Source organism: Diospyros lotus, chromosome 14 (assembly GCF_014633365.1).
Source record: "Diospyros lotus cultivar Yz01 chromosome 14, ASM1463336v1, whole genome shotgun sequence".
Classification (NCBI taxonomy): domain Eukaryota; kingdom Viridiplantae; phylum Streptophyta; class Magnoliopsida; order Ericales; family Ebenaceae; genus Diospyros; species Diospyros lotus.
In genome coordinates this window covers 29,141,916-29,163,309 of record NC_068351.1, presented here as the reverse complement: position 1 = coordinate 29,163,309, position 21,394 = coordinate 29,141,916, and the positions used below count along the sequence as shown (strand labels likewise).

Sequence of the window (21,394 nt, the reverse complement as noted above, 5' to 3'; positions counted from 1 at the left end):
GCGTCAACTGCCTCGCCTCACCAACCGCAAGGTGGTGCAAAGATGCGACGAGGCATTGTAGAGGTGCGATGAGGCGGGGCAATGCAACGAAAGACGATAAGAGGGTCGATGATGGCGAGAGCAAGGGAAGGAGAGAGAGGAAGAGAGAGGAGAGAGGAAAACGGGTGGATGAAGACTCCCCAAAATAACCTTTTTACCCCCTAAACTAACGGGGGTGAACAAAATCGCACTCTCCTCCATCCATGCTTATATTATCTATTGCCTAATTTTGATATTTTTTTAACTAAAAAATTATTTTTCATTATTTTTATATGAAATTTCCTTTTTTTTAATATATATATATAAGTAATTTAACCAACCATCATTCTAATTAAACATAAAGGAGGAAAACTTAAAACCAGAATGAAACATAAATAAAAGATTTTCCAGATTTTTAGCCAAGCTTTGGTGGCCCAACCCAATGGGCCCACAATGTTGCCCATTTTCTTTAAATAATTGCCCATTGGGCCCAAAAGCAATGAATGCAAGAAAGCATACGCTTCTACCCTTCTACTAATCCTTCTTCTTCTTCAAAGTAAAACAAAACACACACCAAACCACACCACATACTATTTTTTCTATTTATTGTAATGACAATGACGAGATAATTTTTTTTTTTTTTAAATCTGCATTTTCATCTGCACATGATTTTTGTTTTGTTTCAAGATTTTTGCAATCGTTCTAAAAAAAAAAAAAAATGTAAAAAATTTAATGAACCTAAATGTCAAAATGATTAAGATGTTATAATCACATAATAATTTGTGACCAAGAAACTTGCAACTGCAAAAATTTATACGATTACACCGTACATAATATTTTATAAGCTATTTTGTGTTAGAAAATTTACCTAATGCATACCCAAAAAACATAATAAGAAAAGCACGCACGAGAGAGAGAGAGAGAGAATCAAAGCAATTACAGCCAAATCAGTAAAACATACAAAGACAATCACAAACCACTAAGTGCAATCAACTATATGAATTCTAATAACTCCACCCAACTCTATTTGCAACAATATCACAATTACAACTAATCAATACAGGAAAATCATCATCTCTCCTTTCTACCTGAAGAATTAAATAAACGCAAGAGCCCAAGAAAATATTAACTTCAGATATCTTCAACTAAACAAAAAAAGCCGACTGTTAAGGGCCAAAGATCAACGCAGCAGATTGAAACACAATTTTGGTCAAAAAAGATGTTCATAAGCTTCAAGTTTATGCTAAATTTAATCTATTAACAGAGGTTGTCTATAATTTTCTGCAGCCTGTAAAGCTCCAACTATTCTCTATCTTTTGGACCACTTTCATCAACCCACTTTCTGTATGTACACTTCTCTGAATTTCATCTCATTTACAACTATATATCAACATTTCCTCCCCAAGACTTTCTAGCTTTCTCTCCTTTTTCCCCCTCCTCTTTTGACAGGTTCTGCAAAATTTTGGACATAAACCTACTTTTTATCCTAGAAATTGCAATGAGAGTGAGTAAAGGAACTTATGTTTCGCTGATGGCACAAGGAATGCATGGAGGATTTTTAGACTGGTCTTCAGGAACGATAATCTGCAAGCAGTGGTCATGGAAGGTGTGGCCACATGGAAGAACAGCAACAGCAGGGGGCACAGTTGGCTGGTACACAGGTCCTTCTGGTGTGAAGGAAAGATCCCTCTTACATAACATACATTTCTCTCCAGTTGGCTGAGAAAGTCCATCAGAATCTGCAAACCACAATCTCCTCCGTGTTAATGCTTCTATTGCAAAAAATTAATATTATAGCTAATACCAATAAAAGCTCAAGTAAAACTGTAAATACTGTGGAAAAAAAAAGAAGAAAAAAAAACTGTTCCACACTCTTGTGAGCATGAGATCATTTTTGCATTAGCGACATTGTTCCAAGCATATGATCACTAAGCACTTTATCCACTATGGCAAATTTGGTAGACTAAGTCTGAAAGCCTACTAGCTGCAAGACAACCTATACGTTTTGGAGCAGAATAAGAAATAAGATGACTCAGGCAAGCGAGACACTGATGTACAGTATTGAAACATTCCTGATTGAAGGGGAAAGAAAATCTTCCAAAGATACATTACGGCTGCATCATAGCCAACTATCGCGCCTAGTCAATTTAAACCCTCTGACCATAATTCTTACTTAAATATGACAGGCCAGCGTGGGTGGAGCAGTGAACTACCAAGGAAAATCTGGTTTCTTCACAGAAACAAATAACCTTTGGGCCTGACTAGACCAAACATTTGATATAACAGGTCATCATGGAGTGAGACATTAGCTCAATGAAGACCGTTCACATTAACAACGTGATTGAATTGACAGATGAAAGAAAATTATGGAGTGCACCGATCAGATCATAAATTAAAAAAAAAAAAACCATGTTATGACATGAAAGAGTAATATTAATAGTGAACCATAAGGGTAGGTTAAATGTTCCAAAATGCACAGGATGTTTAAAACTGACAAAAGGATATTTGGAGGAGCCACAAAAAAATACCTTGCCATTTTATATGAGGAAAAGCAGCAGGAATGGGAAAGGGAATAGCTGGATAACTCTGTGGTTGGATTAGCCCAGATTGATGATTGCGACGTTGATGTGCTATCCTCCTGCGCTGGACCCTAGGATCAGCTGGAGGGGGTCGAGCTGTACTCCTTTTAAGGGATAGACCACAAAAAGCACCAGGAGCCTGGGAGAGCCCATAACCTTTTGCAGGTGATTTTCCTTGACCTGCAAGTTTAATAGCAATACCATAGACACAAGAAGGGGAAATAAAAAATAAAAAAAAACAATCACCGGAACTTATATGAATCATAGGTTGTTGAGTTAATTAATTGATACCAGTAGAACATGTAGGATCAAGAAGAGCCTTGGGAAACCGAACAGGAAAAGCTTCTTGAGGGCATCCTATTACAAGAGCACAATTGTCAGAACATAGTACACCGGCAAGAAAAATATCATAATCACAAGCAAGGAAAGCTAAATCAATGTTTAGTATTAGTCAAGATATTGAATGATGAAACACCAGTGGTGAAGGTGGGCCGATGAAGATCTGTACAAAATGATTGAGGCTCACCTGTTTTACAAGTAGGTAAGCATCAAATACATTATGAAGGATGATAACTGACATGATTGCAAGAAAAGGCCACTAAAACCTATGGTAGTATGAGTGAAGAAATTGAAAGATGAACATGAGCAGAAAAAGCAGGTTCAAGAAATTTTCTTGAACGGAGAACTGCTAAGCTCTTGAGTTGAGGTTGACCAAGGTTAACTGAATACAATGACCACGTTACACCCACCACCATCACTTAAAACAAATCACTTGCACGATGATCTAAGCCAGCCAATCCTACCCCATGGGCTATTGGGCTGGCTTCATAATTTGAAGCCTGCCCATCATTTGCAGAAGATAATCTAAAACAATTCCAGTCACATTATAATGTTATGACTAGTCGCATCTTCTGTATTGAGAAAGCAAATTTTACTTGATCTTATGATTTCACATCTACCTAATACCAAATAAACATGATAATGTGACGGGAATTGTTCCAGATTTTTATATTTAATTAAGAACTAAATCCACAGAGAGTGAGAATCTCCCAGTTAAAAGTAGGCAATACACTTACTCATCTGGAACCCTATCTCCTTGGGATACAGTCCACAGTCAGCAGCATATGCAGCTCTAGGGTCAGTGGCCTTAATATCTGCACTTTTGGGAAACAGAGCATCTCCAGCAGCTTGAGCAGAAATATGCTCATTAACTTGAATCCCCAGCCTGGGGGGAAAAATGCCATTTCCACTTGCCTGAGCAGCATTTCCCTTAAAAACTTGTTCCAGTATATTCTTGGACAACTGACTACTCTCAGCACCACAAAGTGTAGTAATATCATTAGCATAAGATAGTGTTCCTGCAAAGTTGGATGGAAAACAAAGGAATAATAATAATATAATGAATACAATAATCCAAAGTTTTTGAATGAGGAAATTATTGACAAGGAAATACTAAACAAACACACCCCCGCCCCCCCAACCAAAACACACACATACACCCACCAAAAAAAGGGAAAAAATGGGAGAGGGGGGGGGGGGGGGGGGGGGGGCATTGCATGACAAGTGAGTCAATGCATGTGACCAGAACAATTGCAATTTTATTTTTTAAGTAGTTGAGAGAAGGCTTCCTTGATATATGTTACAAAATCATCAACAAGAAAAAACCAAACCATCTAACTTATCCACCAAATCACGTAAAGAGGCTTTAATTAGCTGTAGCTGTTAGACAAGAAACCAACATAAAATATTTTTCAAGCAATAACAATATTTTTTATTGCAGTAAATTGGATGCTTCTAAGTCTTACAAAGCAGATCATCATTGGTTAGAAATCAAAAGAATAAGCAATTTAACAGTCAAAATAAATTCACACTGAGGCAGTGGAAAGTACAAAAGCAGAGGTAATCATGTTAACCCAGTGAAGTCTTGAGGCCACAGGAGGGAAAAAAAAGAAAAAAAAGAAATACAACAAGAGAAATATGCAAATTCTTAAAGAATAAAATTACCCAGACCAATGACAGGAATTGCCGTTTCATCTTCAAGATTCTATATGTTGAAGTTCCCAACTAAAAATATCTCTCTGCAAAGGAATACCATCACCATGTCTCCTTCCCCAAATTCTTTACTGATTGGTGCCTATATGCTGCTTTCTTATATCTTGCATTAGTTTTTTTCAAGTTTATACTTGCCTTCTAGTATTTCCTAACCTTTCTTGCTAGCTATGTCCACTACTCCAATACTTCTTCCTGGAATACTTGGTAGACCTGCAAGAACTAGAGCATACCATGCTGTCTTAAAGTAGACTAATCAGAAAGGTGATTTTTCATGTGGAGCTATGGACTGTATTATAGTAAGGAATTTTGCTTGTGCTAATAAAGTGTGATTCTGTTGTCTTGTTTTGTCTCCAATGGATGCTGCAAATTTCCAAATGTGTGATTTACCACTTCCATTTATTTGATTATTAGTTTAGGGGTGGGTAGTGCTGTTAAATACAAGTGAAGCATCAAATATTTTTCACAAGGTAATCCAGAAGTGACTAAGACACTTAGTCTCAATCCAAAGTAATAGACTAAGGAATACCGTAGTCTAACAAGCTCTTGGAAGAACCACTGTGCAATAAGAGAAGCATCAGATGTCTTCTAACAAGGAATCAGACATGATATCTTTAAGAACTTAAACACCTATAACAAATATAGAATCTACTCCTCCTTGTGTATGAGGGACCCCACAAAAATTAATAGATGGAGCCTCCCAAATATTACTAGGAATTGGTAAAAAGATGAGTAGAACTAAAAAGAATTCAAAGGCAACAAAAGGCAGGGGAAGCAACCACACCCCTAACTCAAGGCTTTAATTCCAGCCATAGGGATAAGAAAAATAACTAAAAAAGCAATCAAAATTTCGTTGTATGTGTTTTGGGCATGGACCACTGCAGTCTGACAAGCATAACTGTTGTTGTTCCGTAGTGTAGTCTATTCTTTTGCAGTTGATCCCCAAACAACTTCCTCACTTTGAACCTAAAAGCCACAAGTTGCACCATTTTCCATCATTTCAAAGACTCTCTCATATTCAGAGATCCAATCCAAGAAATTTCAATATACATATTCTCATGGAACATGAGAATGTTTGTCTCACTGATATTCTTCAAAATCTCTATTGCCCTCCCTTGGTTGGAATTAGGCATAGGCATGATTTTTCTCATCTATATCAGAATCATCCTTTTCACAGGTTTGATGAGGATTGTGTAAATAAAGCTCTATAATGCATTGATTTTGTGGAATTTCCGCTTGTTCAACACCATGTTGGGAACAGGCTACTTTTCTGGTGCCTTGCATATTAGTGTGATTGGTGTTAAGTCACATATCATATCAGCAAGCATATCACAGATTTCATTAATTGCAAACCTCATTTTTAACCACCTCCTTCAAATATTTAATCCTACAAGCAATGTTGATGGAATCGCTTCCTTCGCCCCAATTATTGGACACCTTGCAACACAAACTCCTTGCTTTGGTACCAATTGAAGCAGATGAAGGTGTAGAAAAATTAATCAAATCAACTTGGTCAAATATGGAGTCCATCAAAGAGACTATATAAATGCATACCAGGAGAAATACACAACTTTTGTTGAATAAAATTGTCCATTCTGTATGCCTTTATTTAGAATATAATCCTAAATACACTAAGCTACAAGAAGGAGAAACAAATATTGAACAAAATTATCCATTCTAAATGCCTTTGTTTATAAGCCAATCCTAACTGCAATGCCTTTATATATAGTTCTTCTTTTATATATATATATATAAAAGAAGAACTTTATTCAATATAAAGGTTCCTATCCCCAAAATATACAATATAAACAACATTATTCATGGCAAGTAAACTACTAAATAAGGATTCATGACCCCCAAAATTTTAGCAACTATTAAAAGTTTCAACAATAACAACAACATATTCAGCCTTTATCCCACTATGCGGGGTCGGCTATATGAATTCTAGACTTCCATGTATTTCTATCTTTTATCATATCTACATTTAGGTCCATACACTTCATATCAAACTTTAATGTCTCTCCCAAAGTCTTCTTGAGTCTGTCTCTACCTCTTTTTTTGATTGATTGTTCCATTTCATCAACTCTTCTCACATGAGCGTCTCTTGGTCTTCTTCTCACATGACCAAACCATCTTAGTTTAGTCTCTCTCATCTTCTCCTCGATTGGCACTACTCCTACCTTATTACAAATAACCTCATTTCTAATTTTATCTTTTCTTGTATAGCCGCACATCCATCTTAGTATCCTCATCTCCGCTACGCTCATCTTTTGCTTATGCTGGTATTTGGCTATCTAATATTCTGAGTCATACAACAAAACTGGTCTTATAACTGTCTTATAGAATTTTTCTTTCAGTTTTAATAGGATTTTACCATCACATAGCACCCCCGATATATTTCTCCATTTTAGCCAACTCACCTTAATTCTATGCGTGACATCCTCGTGAATTTCTCCATCTTTTTGAATCACTAATCCCAAATATCGAAAATGGTCTTTTCTTTGTATGATTTGGTCTTCCAATTTTATTATAACATCCTCCACTTTTGCATTCTTACTAAATTTACATTGCATATATTCTATTTTCCTTCTACTTAATTTAAATCCCTTAGATTCTAAATTATTTTTTCACAACTCAAGCTTAGTGTTCACTCCCTCTTTTGTTTCATCTACCAACACTATGTCATTTGCAAATAGCATACACCATGGCACCTCTGTCTGAATGTGTTTAGTGAGTTTATTTATTACTAAAGCAAATAAGTATAGACTTAGTGCAGAATCTTGATGTAGTCCCATTGTAATTTTAAACGATTCAGTATCCCCTCCGCATGTTCTAACCCTTGTCTCTATACCGTGATACATATCCTTGAGGGCATGTATATAGGCTATTCGGACTCCCTTCTTCTCTAAAACCCTCCATAATACTTATCTAGGAACCCTATTATATGCCTTTTCTAGATCTATAAATACCATAAGCAGGTCTTGATGATCCCGATACCTTTCCATTAGGTGCCTCAGTAGGTATATATCTTCCATTGTTGACCTACCAGGCATGAAACCAAACTGATTTTCCGAGATGTCTGTTTCTTTTCTGAGCCTCTGCTCTATTACTCTCTCCCAGAATTTCATGGTATGGCTCATTAACTTAATTCCTCTATAATTTTCATAATTTTGAACATCTCCTTTGTTTTTCTATATAGGAACCAAAGTACTTTTCCTCCACTCATCTAACATCTTTTTTTATTTAAGGATCACGTTAAATAATTTCGTTAACCAAGAGATGCCCTCTTCTCCCATGCATTTCCATGCTTCTATTGGTATATTATCTGGTCCCTCATTCACTAATACATTTTGGTTTTCATCTTTTATGCATTTCACTTAGTTTAGAGCCCTTGCTTTTCTTTCTCTTGCTTTAGCTAATTTATATATATCTTTTTCTCCATCTTTTGTATCAAGTCGTTTATATAGATTCTCATATGCTTTTGACCTTACTTCACTAACAACTCTTTTTGCTGCATTTTTTGCTTCTTTATAATTTTTTAGGTTTTCTTCATTACTACACTAATATACAACCTTATAGCAAATTTTCTTATTTCTAATTTTCAATTGTACCTCTTCATTCTACCACCAAGACTCCTTAAGGTTTGGAGCTCTACCATTTGTCTCTCCAAGGACTACCATTGTTGTGCTTTTTAGGGCAGTAGCCATTTCCCTCCACATTTGGTTTGTCTGTCCTTCTCCATTCTATTCCCTTCCTACCTCTTAATTTTTTTTTGAAGATTAATTGTTTCTCCCCTTTTAAATCCTACCACCTAATTCTTTGATTTTGTTTTATGTGATTTTTTCTCTTCCAATTTCTTACTTGGACATCAAGTACCAAAAGTCTATGTTGAGTAGTCAAACACTCTCCCGGTATCACCTTGCAATCCCTACAACATAACCGATCCTCTTGTCTTATGAGGAAGTAATCTATTTGGGTACTTGATGTGACATTTTTATATGTGATTAAGTGTTCGTTGTGTTTTTTAAATCTAGTATTGGTTATGATGAGCCCATATGGCATAGCAAAATCTAGAATAGACTTACCATCATTATTAATTTCCCCGAATCCATACCTTCCATGTACCTCTCTATAGCCGTTTTCGTCTCTACCCACGTGACCATTTAAGTCACCTCCTATAATCACTTTCTCTTCTCTTGGTATCATTTGTATGAGTCCCTTTAGGTCCTCCCAAAATTTTGCTTTTATCCTCACCTAACCCCACTTGTAGTGCATATGTACTAAAGATATTCATAGTCATTCTTCTTAGACCAATCTTCACCATAATAATCCTATCCCCTATTCTCTTTACATCTACTACCTCATCTACTAAGCTTTTATCCATAATAATCCCCACTTCATTTTTCACTCGATCATTTCCTGTGTACCATATTTTATATCCAGTTTCTGATAAAGTTTTTGCTTTTTTCCCTACCCATCTCGTCTCTTGAAGGCACATAATATTAATCTTTCTCCTAATCATCACATCTACCACTTCTATAGCTTTGCCTGTTAATGTTCCATGACTCAATCCTTAATCTATGATTTTGATTTTGGCTTTGACTTTGAATTTGAATTTGATTTTGTTTTTGATTTTGATTTTGGACTAACTTCTTTACTCACATCCGTCCAAGCAAATGCGAGGACCCTCGCTCATTTGTCACTACATCCGGGCGCCGATGCAGTGGCCCTAGCTCACTTGACACTAAGCAAGTTTGTTCATTCACTAGATACACATGACTTAATTAAAGAGAAATTTAACTCAAGATATCATCATGTGTGGTAATAACAGCTTGTATTATCATCATGCAAAATAACTTTATGTGGAGCAAGTCAATATGTCAAAGAGATATGCCTATTACCAAAGCTTACTAGGGTCCTGTTACTAATAGGAAAGAGGGTTGAAGACTATGAGATGATCACAGACAATATTGCAAAAGTTGTTTCTTCAAATAATCATCTTTTGCTAATGAAGTTTTTTTCCCCTTCACAGATAATGACTGGGAATTTCCTGTCATGCCAAACAGAAATTTATGGACTAGGTAGTAAAAGCAGTAGAAATTGGTAACTACATTGCTTAATTGACATAAGCATCAATAACATTGGTTCTTGGGCGGCAAGGTTCTCCACTTTTAGATTTTCATTGGACCAATATTTTTAAATAAAGTTTTTTCTTTCTTTTGCTTTTCCTGATTAAGATATATAATTGAAGGTGCAATAAAAGGTGAGAAGAGTATAACGCCCTTACCAGCTGGTTGAAAATGTTGCCTCATAGGAGTTTGAGCATTTTCAGAAACACCATGACCTACATGACTCTTAGAAGCTGGAAACAAAGGCCCTGCAGATATATTGCAACAGTGTGAACCTAAAGAAAACTTAAAAATCTGAAAATAGCAACATGCCTGTAATGGAATCTCTCTTTCTCACCATCAGAACTTCCAAAATGTATGTAAGTTAAAAGGACTCCCTTTAAAATCCAATCTTGTCATTTAGATTACAAGGAAGCAGGGACAGGCAATGGCCCATAGGATACTACAAATTTGTTTTCCCTGTTCATTGTTCTTTTATCCTTTTCTAGAAATATATTACCTTTTTTATGCTCCCAGCCTCCCTTCTCCCCCCAACATGGCAAACGATCCCCAAAAAAGGGATAAAGAAAAGGCAAGAATTTCTGCAATTCCATTTTTTGGGTTCTTTTCTTTTTCTTTGTCATAGAAGATAACTGCAACCTAGACATCTCCTCCCTTAAAGTCCAAAATATAATCTCTTGTTCATGTCAATGAATCTATCATACTGACCATAACATGATAACTGATATTACTTTTAATGCTTCACAAACAATTTTCAGTTTTTGAATTCAGCCAAATGATTGATATATCCATATATTCATCAGTGATATCCAGTAGCTTCAAGACTGTGATTATCCTTAAATCAAACAAAGTGGATAAAGTACAAATAAACACACACACAGAGGAACAAGAACAGACCAAGATACGACATAACACAGCCAGATCAACATGGGAACATTTAAAAAGGATTAGAACACAAGGGCAATCCAAACAACAAATAATATACTTTATATTAACTCACATTCTCTAAAACCAATTTTATTGTATGGCACAAGATGTTGGGCATTTAAGTACCAAGATGTGGAAAATACGAGTGCAGCTAGATGAGGGTGTTGTGGTGAATTGGCAGCCATACAAGAAAAGACAAACTTAAAAAAGAGATTTTTAGTAATAAAATTGGAGTGACACTATTGAAGATAAGATGCAATTAGATGGTTTGAACATGTGAGAAAAAAAACCAAAAAACACACATATTATACAAGTGGATGAAATGAAAGAAGTCAGAAGAAAACCTAAGGAAACTTGATAGGAAAATCTTATGTATGACATGGGATATAATTGTCTTATGTGATGCATAGAAATGATTGGTGAGCTAAATTCCATGTAGCCAACTAACAGGATTAAGACTTTTTTCTTAAGAGGATTAAGACTTATTGTTGTTATACATACATGCATACGTATATATACATATATATATATGTAGAACAAGACTGAAAACTTGGTATATTTTCTCTCTTACACTTCACTAGGACTGATTACAATGTATATAGGAGAAAGAAAATAATCGAACCCCTATAACTAAGGAAAAAAGAAAAAAATCCTAATTACATCAATTACTAATAAACATCAATCAATCCCAACAATTAAGATTGATTATAATCAATCCCATGGATTGTGGGATAAGATTGATTATAATTAATCACATATATTATGGGATCATTGGGATTGATAATCAATGCCATAGATTGTGGGATATTTCCAACGATATTAATACTCTCCCTCAAGCTGGTGAATGAATGTCGATCATTCCCAACTTGCCAATTAGATCCTCAAACCGGTTGAGTGCCAAGCCTTTAGTAAGAATATCGACCACTTGTTGTTTGGATGGTACATAGGACAGATAAATGAGTCCTGAATCCAACTTTTCCTTGATGAAATTGCGGTCAATCTCTATATGCTTGGTCCTGTCATGTTGAACAGGATTTTGGGCAATACTAAGAGCCGATTGATTATCACACAATAGCTCAATAGGTCTATGCACTTGTACCTTTAAGTCTTCTAGAATGATTTTTAGCCATAAGAGCTCACACAACCCAAGGGCTATAGCTCTGAATTTTGCCTCAGCACTAAATTGAGCCACTACTCCCTGCTTCTTGCTTCTCTAAGACACCAAGTTACCTCCTAAGAACACACATTAACCTGTTGTGAATCTTCGATCAACTAGGGACCCTCCATAATCAACATCTGTATATTCATGAAGCTGTAAATAAGTCCCTAGAGTAAAGAGAATACCTTTGCCGGTGTAGCCTTTAGATAATTCAGGATCCTCCGCACAGCATGCATGTGTTCCTCTATAGGATTATGCATGAATTGACTCACTTGGATGACAACAAAGGCTATGTCAGGCCTAGTGTGAGAGAGGTATATCAACCTCCCTACTAACCTTTGAAATCTGCCCTTATCCACTGCCTCTCCGGTATGGTTCTCCTTCAACTTAGTGTTTGGATCCACTAGTGTGCCAGCCAGCACCCTTGCCCCCTATCATACCTGTTTCAACTAGTAAATCAAGTACATACTCTCGTTGAGACAAGAACATCCCTGCCTTAGAGTATGCTACTTCGATGCCCAAAAAATATTTCAGCATACCAAGGTCTTTAATTTCAAATTCCTTGGTTAAATTCTCCTTGAGTAGGTGTTGTTCTTCTTCATTATTTTTTGTCAACACAATATCATCAACATAAACTAATAGGGTTGTTACCTTTTCTCCCAAGTGTTTGATAAAAAAAGTATGATCCCCTCTACTTTGATGGTACCCCATAGATTTCATAGCCTTAGAGAACTGGCCAAACCGGGCTTAAGAAGACTGTTTGAGTCCATACAAAGCCTTCTCAAGCCTGCAGATTTTCCCTGCTCCTCATTGCAATCTTGGAGGTAATTCCTTGAAGACCTCCTCCTCCAAATCTCCATGTAAGAAGGCGTTTTTTATGTCTAGTTGCTGCAGCTGCCACCCGAACGTAGCTACTAGGGATATAAGGATGCGAGTTGTTGTTATCTTTGCCACGAGGGCAAAGGTCTCCAAATAGTCTATGCCATGGGACTGAGTATAGCCCTTGGCGACCAGTTGTGCCTTGTACCTCTCTAGGGTGTGTCACAAAATAGAGGCCAACCCAGGCCAATTTTGCTACGGAATTATTTACTCTCACTGTTTCTCTTTATTGTTTAATTGTAATTCTCTTTTCCAGCTGTTAGTTAGTTAGAAGGAATATCTAGGTGTAAAGGTGGCTAGAATAGAACCAAATAGTTTGTTATGAGAGTTATGATTTGTTGTGGCAGCACCCTAGAGCAAGCTATATAAGCTTAGACTACCCTTGTAAGAGATTATCGATCATCAAACAAGAATTCAATCCATACTCTCTCAACTTCTTTCACACTCTCCTCCTCTCGTTCTCTTCCAATCTCTCCTTTTCTTCCACAGTTCTTCACTATTTCTTCTAATTCACATTGAATTAGAAGGATTGTTATTGTCACATTCCATAACTGTGACATTTGATATTAGAGCCTCGATCCTGACAATTGGAGTAACAACGGCGAGAGAGATGGCCGAAGGGAGTCGCATGAAGAATATGGAGTCACAACTCCAGCAAGTCACTTTGACCATGGGAGAGTTCCAGCATCGCGTGGATCGTTTGGAACAGGGATCTGAGAAGAATTATGAGGCAATCAGGGGACTAAAGCATAGGCTCGAAGGTGGTTTGAATCAAATGAGGGAAGATATCAACCAGATGAGAGAGGAGATGGGGAATTAGCTTCAGCGGTTTATGCTAATGTTCACCCAGCAAAACTAGGTAAGAATGGCCCTTGACTTCCCTCCTAGAACTAGAACAAAACCTATTTTACATAATGAAAGGATGAACTGGGGAAATGGTGCATCAGAGATTGAGGTTGAGTAGGACGATGAGGTCGAAACGGTAACAAGGAGGGGTCGGGAGGACAAGTTTACTCCACCTCAACCAGGATTTCCCATGCCACGAATGGAGATTCCTGTATTCGAGGGAGCTAATCCCAGGTGGTGGATTAGGAAGTGTGAGCGGTTGTTTGAATGGTATAATGTGCCAGCAGAGAGAAGGGTGGCCTTAGCTGCTGCTTACTTTGATGATATGATAGATGTGTGGTTCCAAGGGTGGACCCGAACTAGGGAGAATTATACTTGGGGGGAATTCCCTGAAAAGCTATGTGAAAGGTTCAGAGAGAGGACCATGTCGGATGCTATAGAGGAATTCAATAAGTTAAGGCAAGCTGGGAACGTGGGGTCTTACTTGAGACAGTTTAGGGAGTTGAGGTTGTTGATGAGTAACCATAACCCCCACCTATTGGAAGCCTACTTTGTTTCTAGCTTCCTTAGCGGCCTCAATGAGGATTTGCGATCGATGGTAAAAATGATAAGACCAAGAACAGTGGAACAAGCAGCGGAGAGTGCCAAGTTGAAGGAGCTGGTGGTTGAAGCTCTTATGAAAAAAAAAAAAAAGACAACAATAGAAAGTAACCTCCGGGGGAAATTGGCAGCAAGGGGTTTTATAAAGACTCGATTAAGGGAAATGTAGGGGGGAGAAATGTTGGTGATCCATATCAAGGGGGACGACTTGAGGAGCCTAAGAGGTAACCCGACGCATGTAACAAGTACGGTGATAGGTACTATCCCGGGCACCAATGCAAACACCAACTGTTGTTGTTGGAAGGAGATAGAGATGGTGGACTAGAGGAGGAAGAAGGAGAAGATCTCAGGGAAATTAGAGGGGAGGATGATGGAGAAATATCCCTCCATGCCCTCAAGGGACTCACCAACAACAAGATAATTAAGGTTGAAGGAGGGCAGTTTGTCAATTCTAATTGACAGTGGAAGCACACACAACTTCCTTGATGATAGCATTGCCAGGAAGCTAAAGTGCCAACTCACTGGAATGTCGCCCCTGAGTGTGACTGTTGCTAATGGAAATCGAGTGTTGAGCAACTCAGCCCCCCTGGGGTTTGTATGGGAAATGCAAGAAGAAAAATTCGAGGCAAACCTTAGGTTGTTGTAGCTAGGAGGGTGTGATGCCGTGTTAGGAGTGGATTGGATGAAAGGGGTGAGCCCCATAAGCTTTGATTTCAACCGTATGGAAGTCTCCTTTGAAAAAGAAGGGAGAAGAATGACTCTTACAAGTGGGCGAGAAGCTGCTACCTGCAAGATGATTACTGGTAAGAGGCTGCAAAGGGTCCTCAAGAGCAAATGGAGCCAGTTCACATAGCTGTTTTCCATTGTGGAAGTGGAAGAGAGTCCTAACGGAAAAGGGCTTGGGGAGCTATAACTCACTATCAGCCACAAGCAAAACGGTTTGGTAGAATTTAAGGACCTCTTTGTGGAACCAAAGACCCTTCCTCCTAACCGAACTTTGGACCATGCCATTAACCTAAAACCGAATGTGGAGCCAGTCAATGTTAGGTCATACTGCTACGCCCCTATTCAAAAAACTGAAATTGAAAGGATGGTAAAAGAAATGATGAACCAATCCTTCATTAGACCCAGCCAAAGCCCTTTTGCTTCCCCCGTCCTGTTCGTAAAGAAAAAAGATGGTTCTTGGCGCTTTTGTGTAGACTATCGCCAACTTAACTCTCTAACCATCAAAGATAAATTTCCTATACCCCTTGTTGAAGACCTTATGGATGAGCTACACCAAGCCAAATTCTTTTCCAAGCTGGATTTGCGCTCGGGCTATCACCAAATAAGGATGAAGCCCGAGGATATCCACAAAACGGCCTTTCAAACTCACCATGGTCATTTTGAGTTCTTGGTGATGCCCTTTGGGCTCACCAATGTCCCAGCCACTTTCCAATCTCTAATGAATCGGATATTTGAACCCTGCCTAAGAAAATTCATCCTTGTATTCTTTGATGACATCTTTGTATATAGCCCCACCTTGGACCAACACCTTAACAACCTAAGAACTGCCCTTGAGGTCCTTAGAAGAAACCAACAATTCATTAAAAAATCTAAGTGTGCATTCGGCCAGGACCAAGTGGAATACTTGGGACACTTAAATTTTGGAGAAGGGGATCAGTACCGATCAAAGAAAGGTGGAAGCTATGCTTAGTTGGCCAAAACCCACTACAATAAGGGCTCTTAGGGGATTTTTAAGGTTCACTGGTTACTACCGCAGGTTTGTTAAGGGCTATGGGGTCATGAGCAAACCACTTACTAACTTATTGAAAAAGGGAAACTTCCAGTGGGGGCAGGAGGCAGACTCTGCTTTCGAGAAACTGAAGATGGCAATGAGCAGGGTACCCACATTAGGGCTGTCGGACTTCAACAAGCCTTTTGTGCTTGAGATGGATACTTGTGGGGTTGGTATTGGGGCAATGTTGATGCAAGATGGTAGACCATTGGCTTTTTTAAGCCAAGCCCTTAGTCCTAAACACCTCGGACTGAGTATGTATGAGAAGGAATTATTGGTTGTCCTAATGGCTTGTGGAAAAGTGGCGCCATTATTTGGAGGCGGGAAGGTTTATAATCAAAACTGATCATGAGTCTTTGAAGTTCTTACTCCAACAAAAGCTTCAAACTCAACTACAAAAGAAAGGAATGGCCAAGCTGATGGGGTTGGATTACTCCATCCAATATAAGAAAGGAAAGGAGAACTTAGCAACGAATGCCTTATTGAGATGCCAAGAGGAAGCAAGTGCAGCTGCTTTGACTGTTGTAATTCCCGAATGGTGTAAGGAGCTGGTGAATAGCTATGAGGGAGATGATCACATGAAAAGCCTGTTGAAAAAACTGGCTCTGGGAAATAGGGAGGCAGAAGGGTACACGATGGTGGATGGTATGTTGAGGTATAAAGGCAGGATAGTAATAGGCCACAAGGAGGAGCTCAGGAGGAAAATTCTGCAGTCCCTTCATAAGTCCCCTTTAGAAGGACATTCGAGCATCCAAAATACCTACTTGAGGGTGCGATAGCTATTCCACTAGCCTGGGCTTAGGGTGGTAGTCAAGGATTTTGTTTTGGGGTGTGATACATGTAAGAGGTGCAAACATGAGAATGTGGCATACCCAGGGCTGCTGCAACCCCCCACCCATCCCAGAACAGTCATGGACAAGTGTGCCCATGGATTTCATTGAAGGGCTGCCAAGATCCGAAGGCAAAGATTGTGTAATGGTGGTTGTCGACAAGCTAACTAAGTTTGCACACTTTGTGGGATTAGCGCACCCTACACAGCCCAAGAAGTGGCTAGGGCATTCATTGACCGGGTAGTAGCTATGCATGGGGTTCCTAAGTCCATCATATCGGATTGGGATAAGATCTTTACCTATCACTTTTGGAGGGAGTTAATGAAGAACATGGGCACGGAACTCAACCTTTCAACTGCCTATCATCTCCAATCAGATGGGTAGATAGAAAGGGTGAATCAAAGCCTCGAAACCTACCTTCGATGCATGTGTTTGCTGCAACCCAAGAGTTGGCATAGGTGGTTAGCTCTAGCACAGTGGTGGTATAATTCCAGCCACGGACACTTTGGCAGCCACAGAAAATCCAATGTAGGAGCAACTTTAGTTGCTTGGGGAGTCCTATTTAGTAAGCCCTAGCCCATTTGATTGTATCATTGTAGCACAATGAGGTAAAGAGAAGCTCCCAGCATGAGGATGAGAAGAAGGAAAGAGAGAAGATAGGGAAAAAGTATCATTTTATTCAATATTTATGTGTTAATTTACCACTTGTCTCAATAGGTTAAGCTATTAGAAAAAGCAGCTCAACGATGCATGTTAGGGTACACCGATTGGAACTGCATAGTTGCACATGGACAAGCTTAAGTAATGTGCATTAATGCAGAATAAAAGTACAAAACAAGCATGAATGATTGGGGGGGGGGGGGGGGGGGGAACACATAAAAAAGATGTTTACCCGAGACCCCATAGAACCAGGGCTTTTACACCATGTCAAGATTTTGAACATTAAGTACAAATCATTCCACAATTTCATCACAACATATTTGCACCACAAGACAAGGCTGTGAGCTCTACTATTAGTCTTATTTAGTCAAGGACCCAAAAAAATCTAGTAAGATGGATTCCCAATGAACCAACAAACTGCAAACTCAAGTATTCCTCTTATTAGACTTCCTACCAGTTTCTTTTACATTGTTGCTCAATCATTTCCAAAGAGTATCATATAAAAAATTTGGGTGCCATTAAAATTCATCTTTTCTTTTGATTCAAATAAGCAGGATCATAGTTTAACATTTGTGAGTCTTGACATAACTCTGACATCATTAAAGCATGTCTCAAATGTGAGGGAAATTTCACATGATCAATATCAATTCTATAAATTGCATTTAACCAGCAGATTAGAAGAGAGAAAAAAACTGTTGACAACCTAAGTATCCTTTTATCCAGTATCATTTTATAATGGATTGACTGATATGGATCGTAACAACAAGCATAATAAGACGTCATATCATTAATCTGATTCAGTATTCGGAAATGCCTTCAGGAGAAAATGCAAAGACCAATATCACTGTACTGGAAGGTCAATCTGTTGTGTCTCAGAAGATGGTGGTTTAACATACAAATATTATTTTATGTTAAATGAATTATAATATGATATGCAATATATTTATTAGAATTCATACAGGAATCACCCAATAACTGGTCAAAGGTTGGCCAGATGGGCACTTAATTTAAATCATTTTCCAGCATTACATGATCCAAGGATTATAACAAGAAACAAAGAACAAATATTAATATAGTCAAACAAATGCAATATGACATAGACAAAAAGGCCTCAACTACCACATTCCTCACCAAAACTAGAAAGGAAAATTCTGACTTACAAACTAAATGTTAAGGTGTTACTTTCATCAGGAGGGGAGGAGGAATGATTGTCATCACTTACCTGAACAGTCTTGTTTATTAGGGTTCCCTTTGAATCCCATTCGAGAAGCAACCATAGAAGACTCTCTTGGGAAGTTCTGTAATGTTTCTTTGAAGTGTTTGTTTAGCTGGTGAAAAGTTGGTTGAGCGGCAGTGCAGCTAAGCAGTATAGATTCTGATTCCAATCCAGATGACCCAGTTTGCTGACAATCAAGCCACCCACTTAAGCTGCTATTAGATGGTCCTGAAGTTGCACCTAGACCACCTACAAGGCCTTCACAAGGATCTACACTTCCATATCCTGCATTTGCATCACTAATAATATCTAGGTTCCAGGTGCTGGATGTAGGAAAATCATGTTCCACATAAGCTTGTGGTCGTAAAATATGGAATTGGCTTGAATTCAAATGACTATTACTACTAGGTCTAACTCCAACATTATTGTTAGGCAAGGTCCAGCCTCCCACATGATGCCCCAGACTTGTGAATCCACGAATGTTACTTTGGAAGCTTGAAAATCCACCAACCAAGTTCTGACCTGCATTCAGGGAGGTTCCAGCTGGTTGTTGAACATGGCAAGTATTTAGCTGAGAAGAAGCAGCCCCATCCAGTTCCCCAATAATCTTTCTGTTACTGGGATAAAGATTAGATCTAGTATCCATGCTACCTCCAATTCCAAGTGAAAGAAAACTACCATCAATTGTATTCGGACAACCAAAGTGAGATGCTGGAGATACCTTATCAGTATTACTGTTACTTATTCCACCACTATTTGGGGCCTGATACAACATACCCGCACTATCTTTTGCACCAACAAGATTATTGACATGTAGCCCATGGATATTCCCAATATCTGCTTCTCCATCATGCCAGATCATTTCATTACCTCCACCACCATTACCTCTTACTGGTGTGAAATATCTGTTAGTTTCATGGACCTGGACGCTGTTAAGATGAGTTGAATCATTCATCACATTACTGGCAATCTCACAGTTGTCACCAGTGCATGATATCCCCTTCACATTTCTTTCAGGACACTGAAACTCTTGCCCATATAGGCTGGGTACATTACCACCAATGATGGAATTTGGGCCAATCAGGGGATTTTGCAAGTTATGGAGCTGCTGCTGGTTAAGATCAACCATCAAATTGCCATAGTTTTGAGGAATTTTCTGTGTGTGTGGTTGAAATGTCACGTGCATGTTTTTCGAAGGAAAAGGAGAAACTGAAAATGGCATGTATGTGAAGGACAAAGGATCAACTTTAGCATTGCTGCCATTATGAAAAACTGCAGTGCCTTCAGAAGCATAATTCTGTCTACTGGTGATAGCAAATTCATTATTCATCTGTAGACAAGAACTAGAGGCAGATGGGTTCCCTAACTCCAAATTCTTAAAGTTCCCCATTGCTCGAGGATTCTGGATGAAACAATAAGCCCAGAAAATACTCAAAATATTCTGTTTCTACCAGATAGTACTGATATGCCTGCACAAATACATAAGGTTGTCAAGCTAATGGAAAGTGAAGCTCAGAAGATTTTCCACTGCATTTTATATGGAAATGTTGCATCTCATCTGCATATCTCTTATCTACAATGAGTATTCAAAAAAACTATCTTTGACCGCATAAGGGTGGACTGCATAGTCATCTATATGTTTGTGTATACGTACATAGATTGTAAATGCAGAAGTTCAATCCCCATCTGGGCTTGTTACTCAATCAACTAGATTCATTTGAACCCTAAAAAGAGAATTTTATAAAATCTCTGCATACCAGGAGGACCTTCTTACAACTCAAACAAAGAAACACGAGGAACACAGGAAGAAATCATCCAAAACATGTGAAAAACAGTAGATAATTTTATTTTAAAAAAGGCCAGAAATCAGATTGGCAGGTCACAAATCCCCCAAATAATGAAAAGCAGAAGTGAAAATACCAGGAGGGATGCATCTAGTTTAAAGGTCGAACCAAGGTAAGAATCCGAACAAATGCTTCTTCCGTCTTTAATAGCAAACAACACGAGTAGAGATGAGCAAACACAAACCGCCAATAGAAAGTAAAGAGCAGTAGCAGTATACAGTACAAATTCGAAAGGGGAACGCAGCGAAAGCTCGAAATTCGCAACAGATAGAAGCGAATTAGATGGAATTGCAGAAAACAAGCTGTTTCATCATTCCAATCAATCCGACATATACACGAAAACGTCCCGCGATTACAGAAATTGAGACGATATCTGTATGCATCCACCGTATATATGCGTGGATTTGGGGGTTTCAGAAAGGGGCCATACCAGGAATGGTTTTGATCGGAGACGAATGCACAAATGCGAGCTTACAGAGAGAGAGAGAGGAGAGAGAGAGAGAGAGAGAGAGAGAGGATTTTTGGCGCTTAGGGCTGTGTGAGAGTTTTAAAGGGTTCGGTGTGGGACCCACGCGGCTCACCCATAAGGGTGCCACGTAGACACCCATGGCCCACACGAGTCCGACGTCTCTGCTGTCGTGCGGCCGGAACCTAGCTCCGTCTCAGTGTCGAGCCTACCAGGTTCCGACGCGTGTGGAGGCCGGTGGTACATTCGTCCTTTCAGCGTGGGACCGGTTGCTGACAACATGACATGGCGTGCGACTAACGCAGACCGGAGCGGTGCCAGAGTGAGCCGAGCCGCAGAGACGATGGAAGCTGCCACGTGGCGGTCCCTTTTTCCCGCCTTGAGGAAGTCGGCTTCAATCGGCTGGGCTGGGTGG

The 21,394-nt window shown here is 38.9% G+C and overlaps 1 protein-coding gene across 3 annotated transcripts; it reads right to left on the bottom strand.

The window, feature by feature from the left end:
- Positions 1-1,138: 1,138 nt before the first annotated feature.
- Positions 1,139-21,082, bottom strand: LOC127790605 (uncharacterized). Of its 3 annotated transcripts, none has more exons than XM_052320182.1 (7): positions 20,944-21,082; positions 18,676-20,138; positions 9,934-10,023; positions 3,674-3,955; positions 2,889-2,954; positions 2,547-2,777; positions 1,139-1,757 (listed from the first exon to the last, which is right to left on the bottom strand). In XM_052320182.1, the coding sequence occupies exons 2-7, from the start codon at positions 20,057-20,059 to the stop codon at positions 1,537-1,539; spliced, it is 2,274 nt and encodes a 757-aa protein (XP_052176142.1). In that variant the 5' UTR covers positions 20,060-20,138; positions 20,944-21,082; the 3' UTR covers positions 1,139-1,536. The 3 variants fall into 3 exon arrangements, with proteins under 3 accessions (XP_052176142.1, XP_052176140.1, XP_052176141.1); XM_052320180.1 differs by having other exon boundaries at positions 20,590-21,035; XM_052320181.1 differs by having other exon boundaries at positions 20,622-21,035.
- Positions 21,083-21,394: the final 312 nt, after the last annotated feature.

Bases quoted from the DNA above. Each gene is read 5' to 3' on its own strand.
- LOC127790605 (XM_052320182.1), bottom strand. From the start codon at position 20,059: ATGGGGAACTTTAAGAATTTGGAGTTAGGGAACCCATCTGCCTCTAGT. The intron at 3,956-9,933 runs GTAAGGGCGTTA...CCAACTTTGCAG, and splicing joins GCAACATTTTCAACCAGCTG to GAACACTATCTTATGCTAAT. The intron at 1,758-2,546 runs GTATTTTTTTGT...TGTGGTTTGCAG, and splicing joins TCCTCATATAAAATGGCAAG to ATTCTGATGGACTTTCTCAG.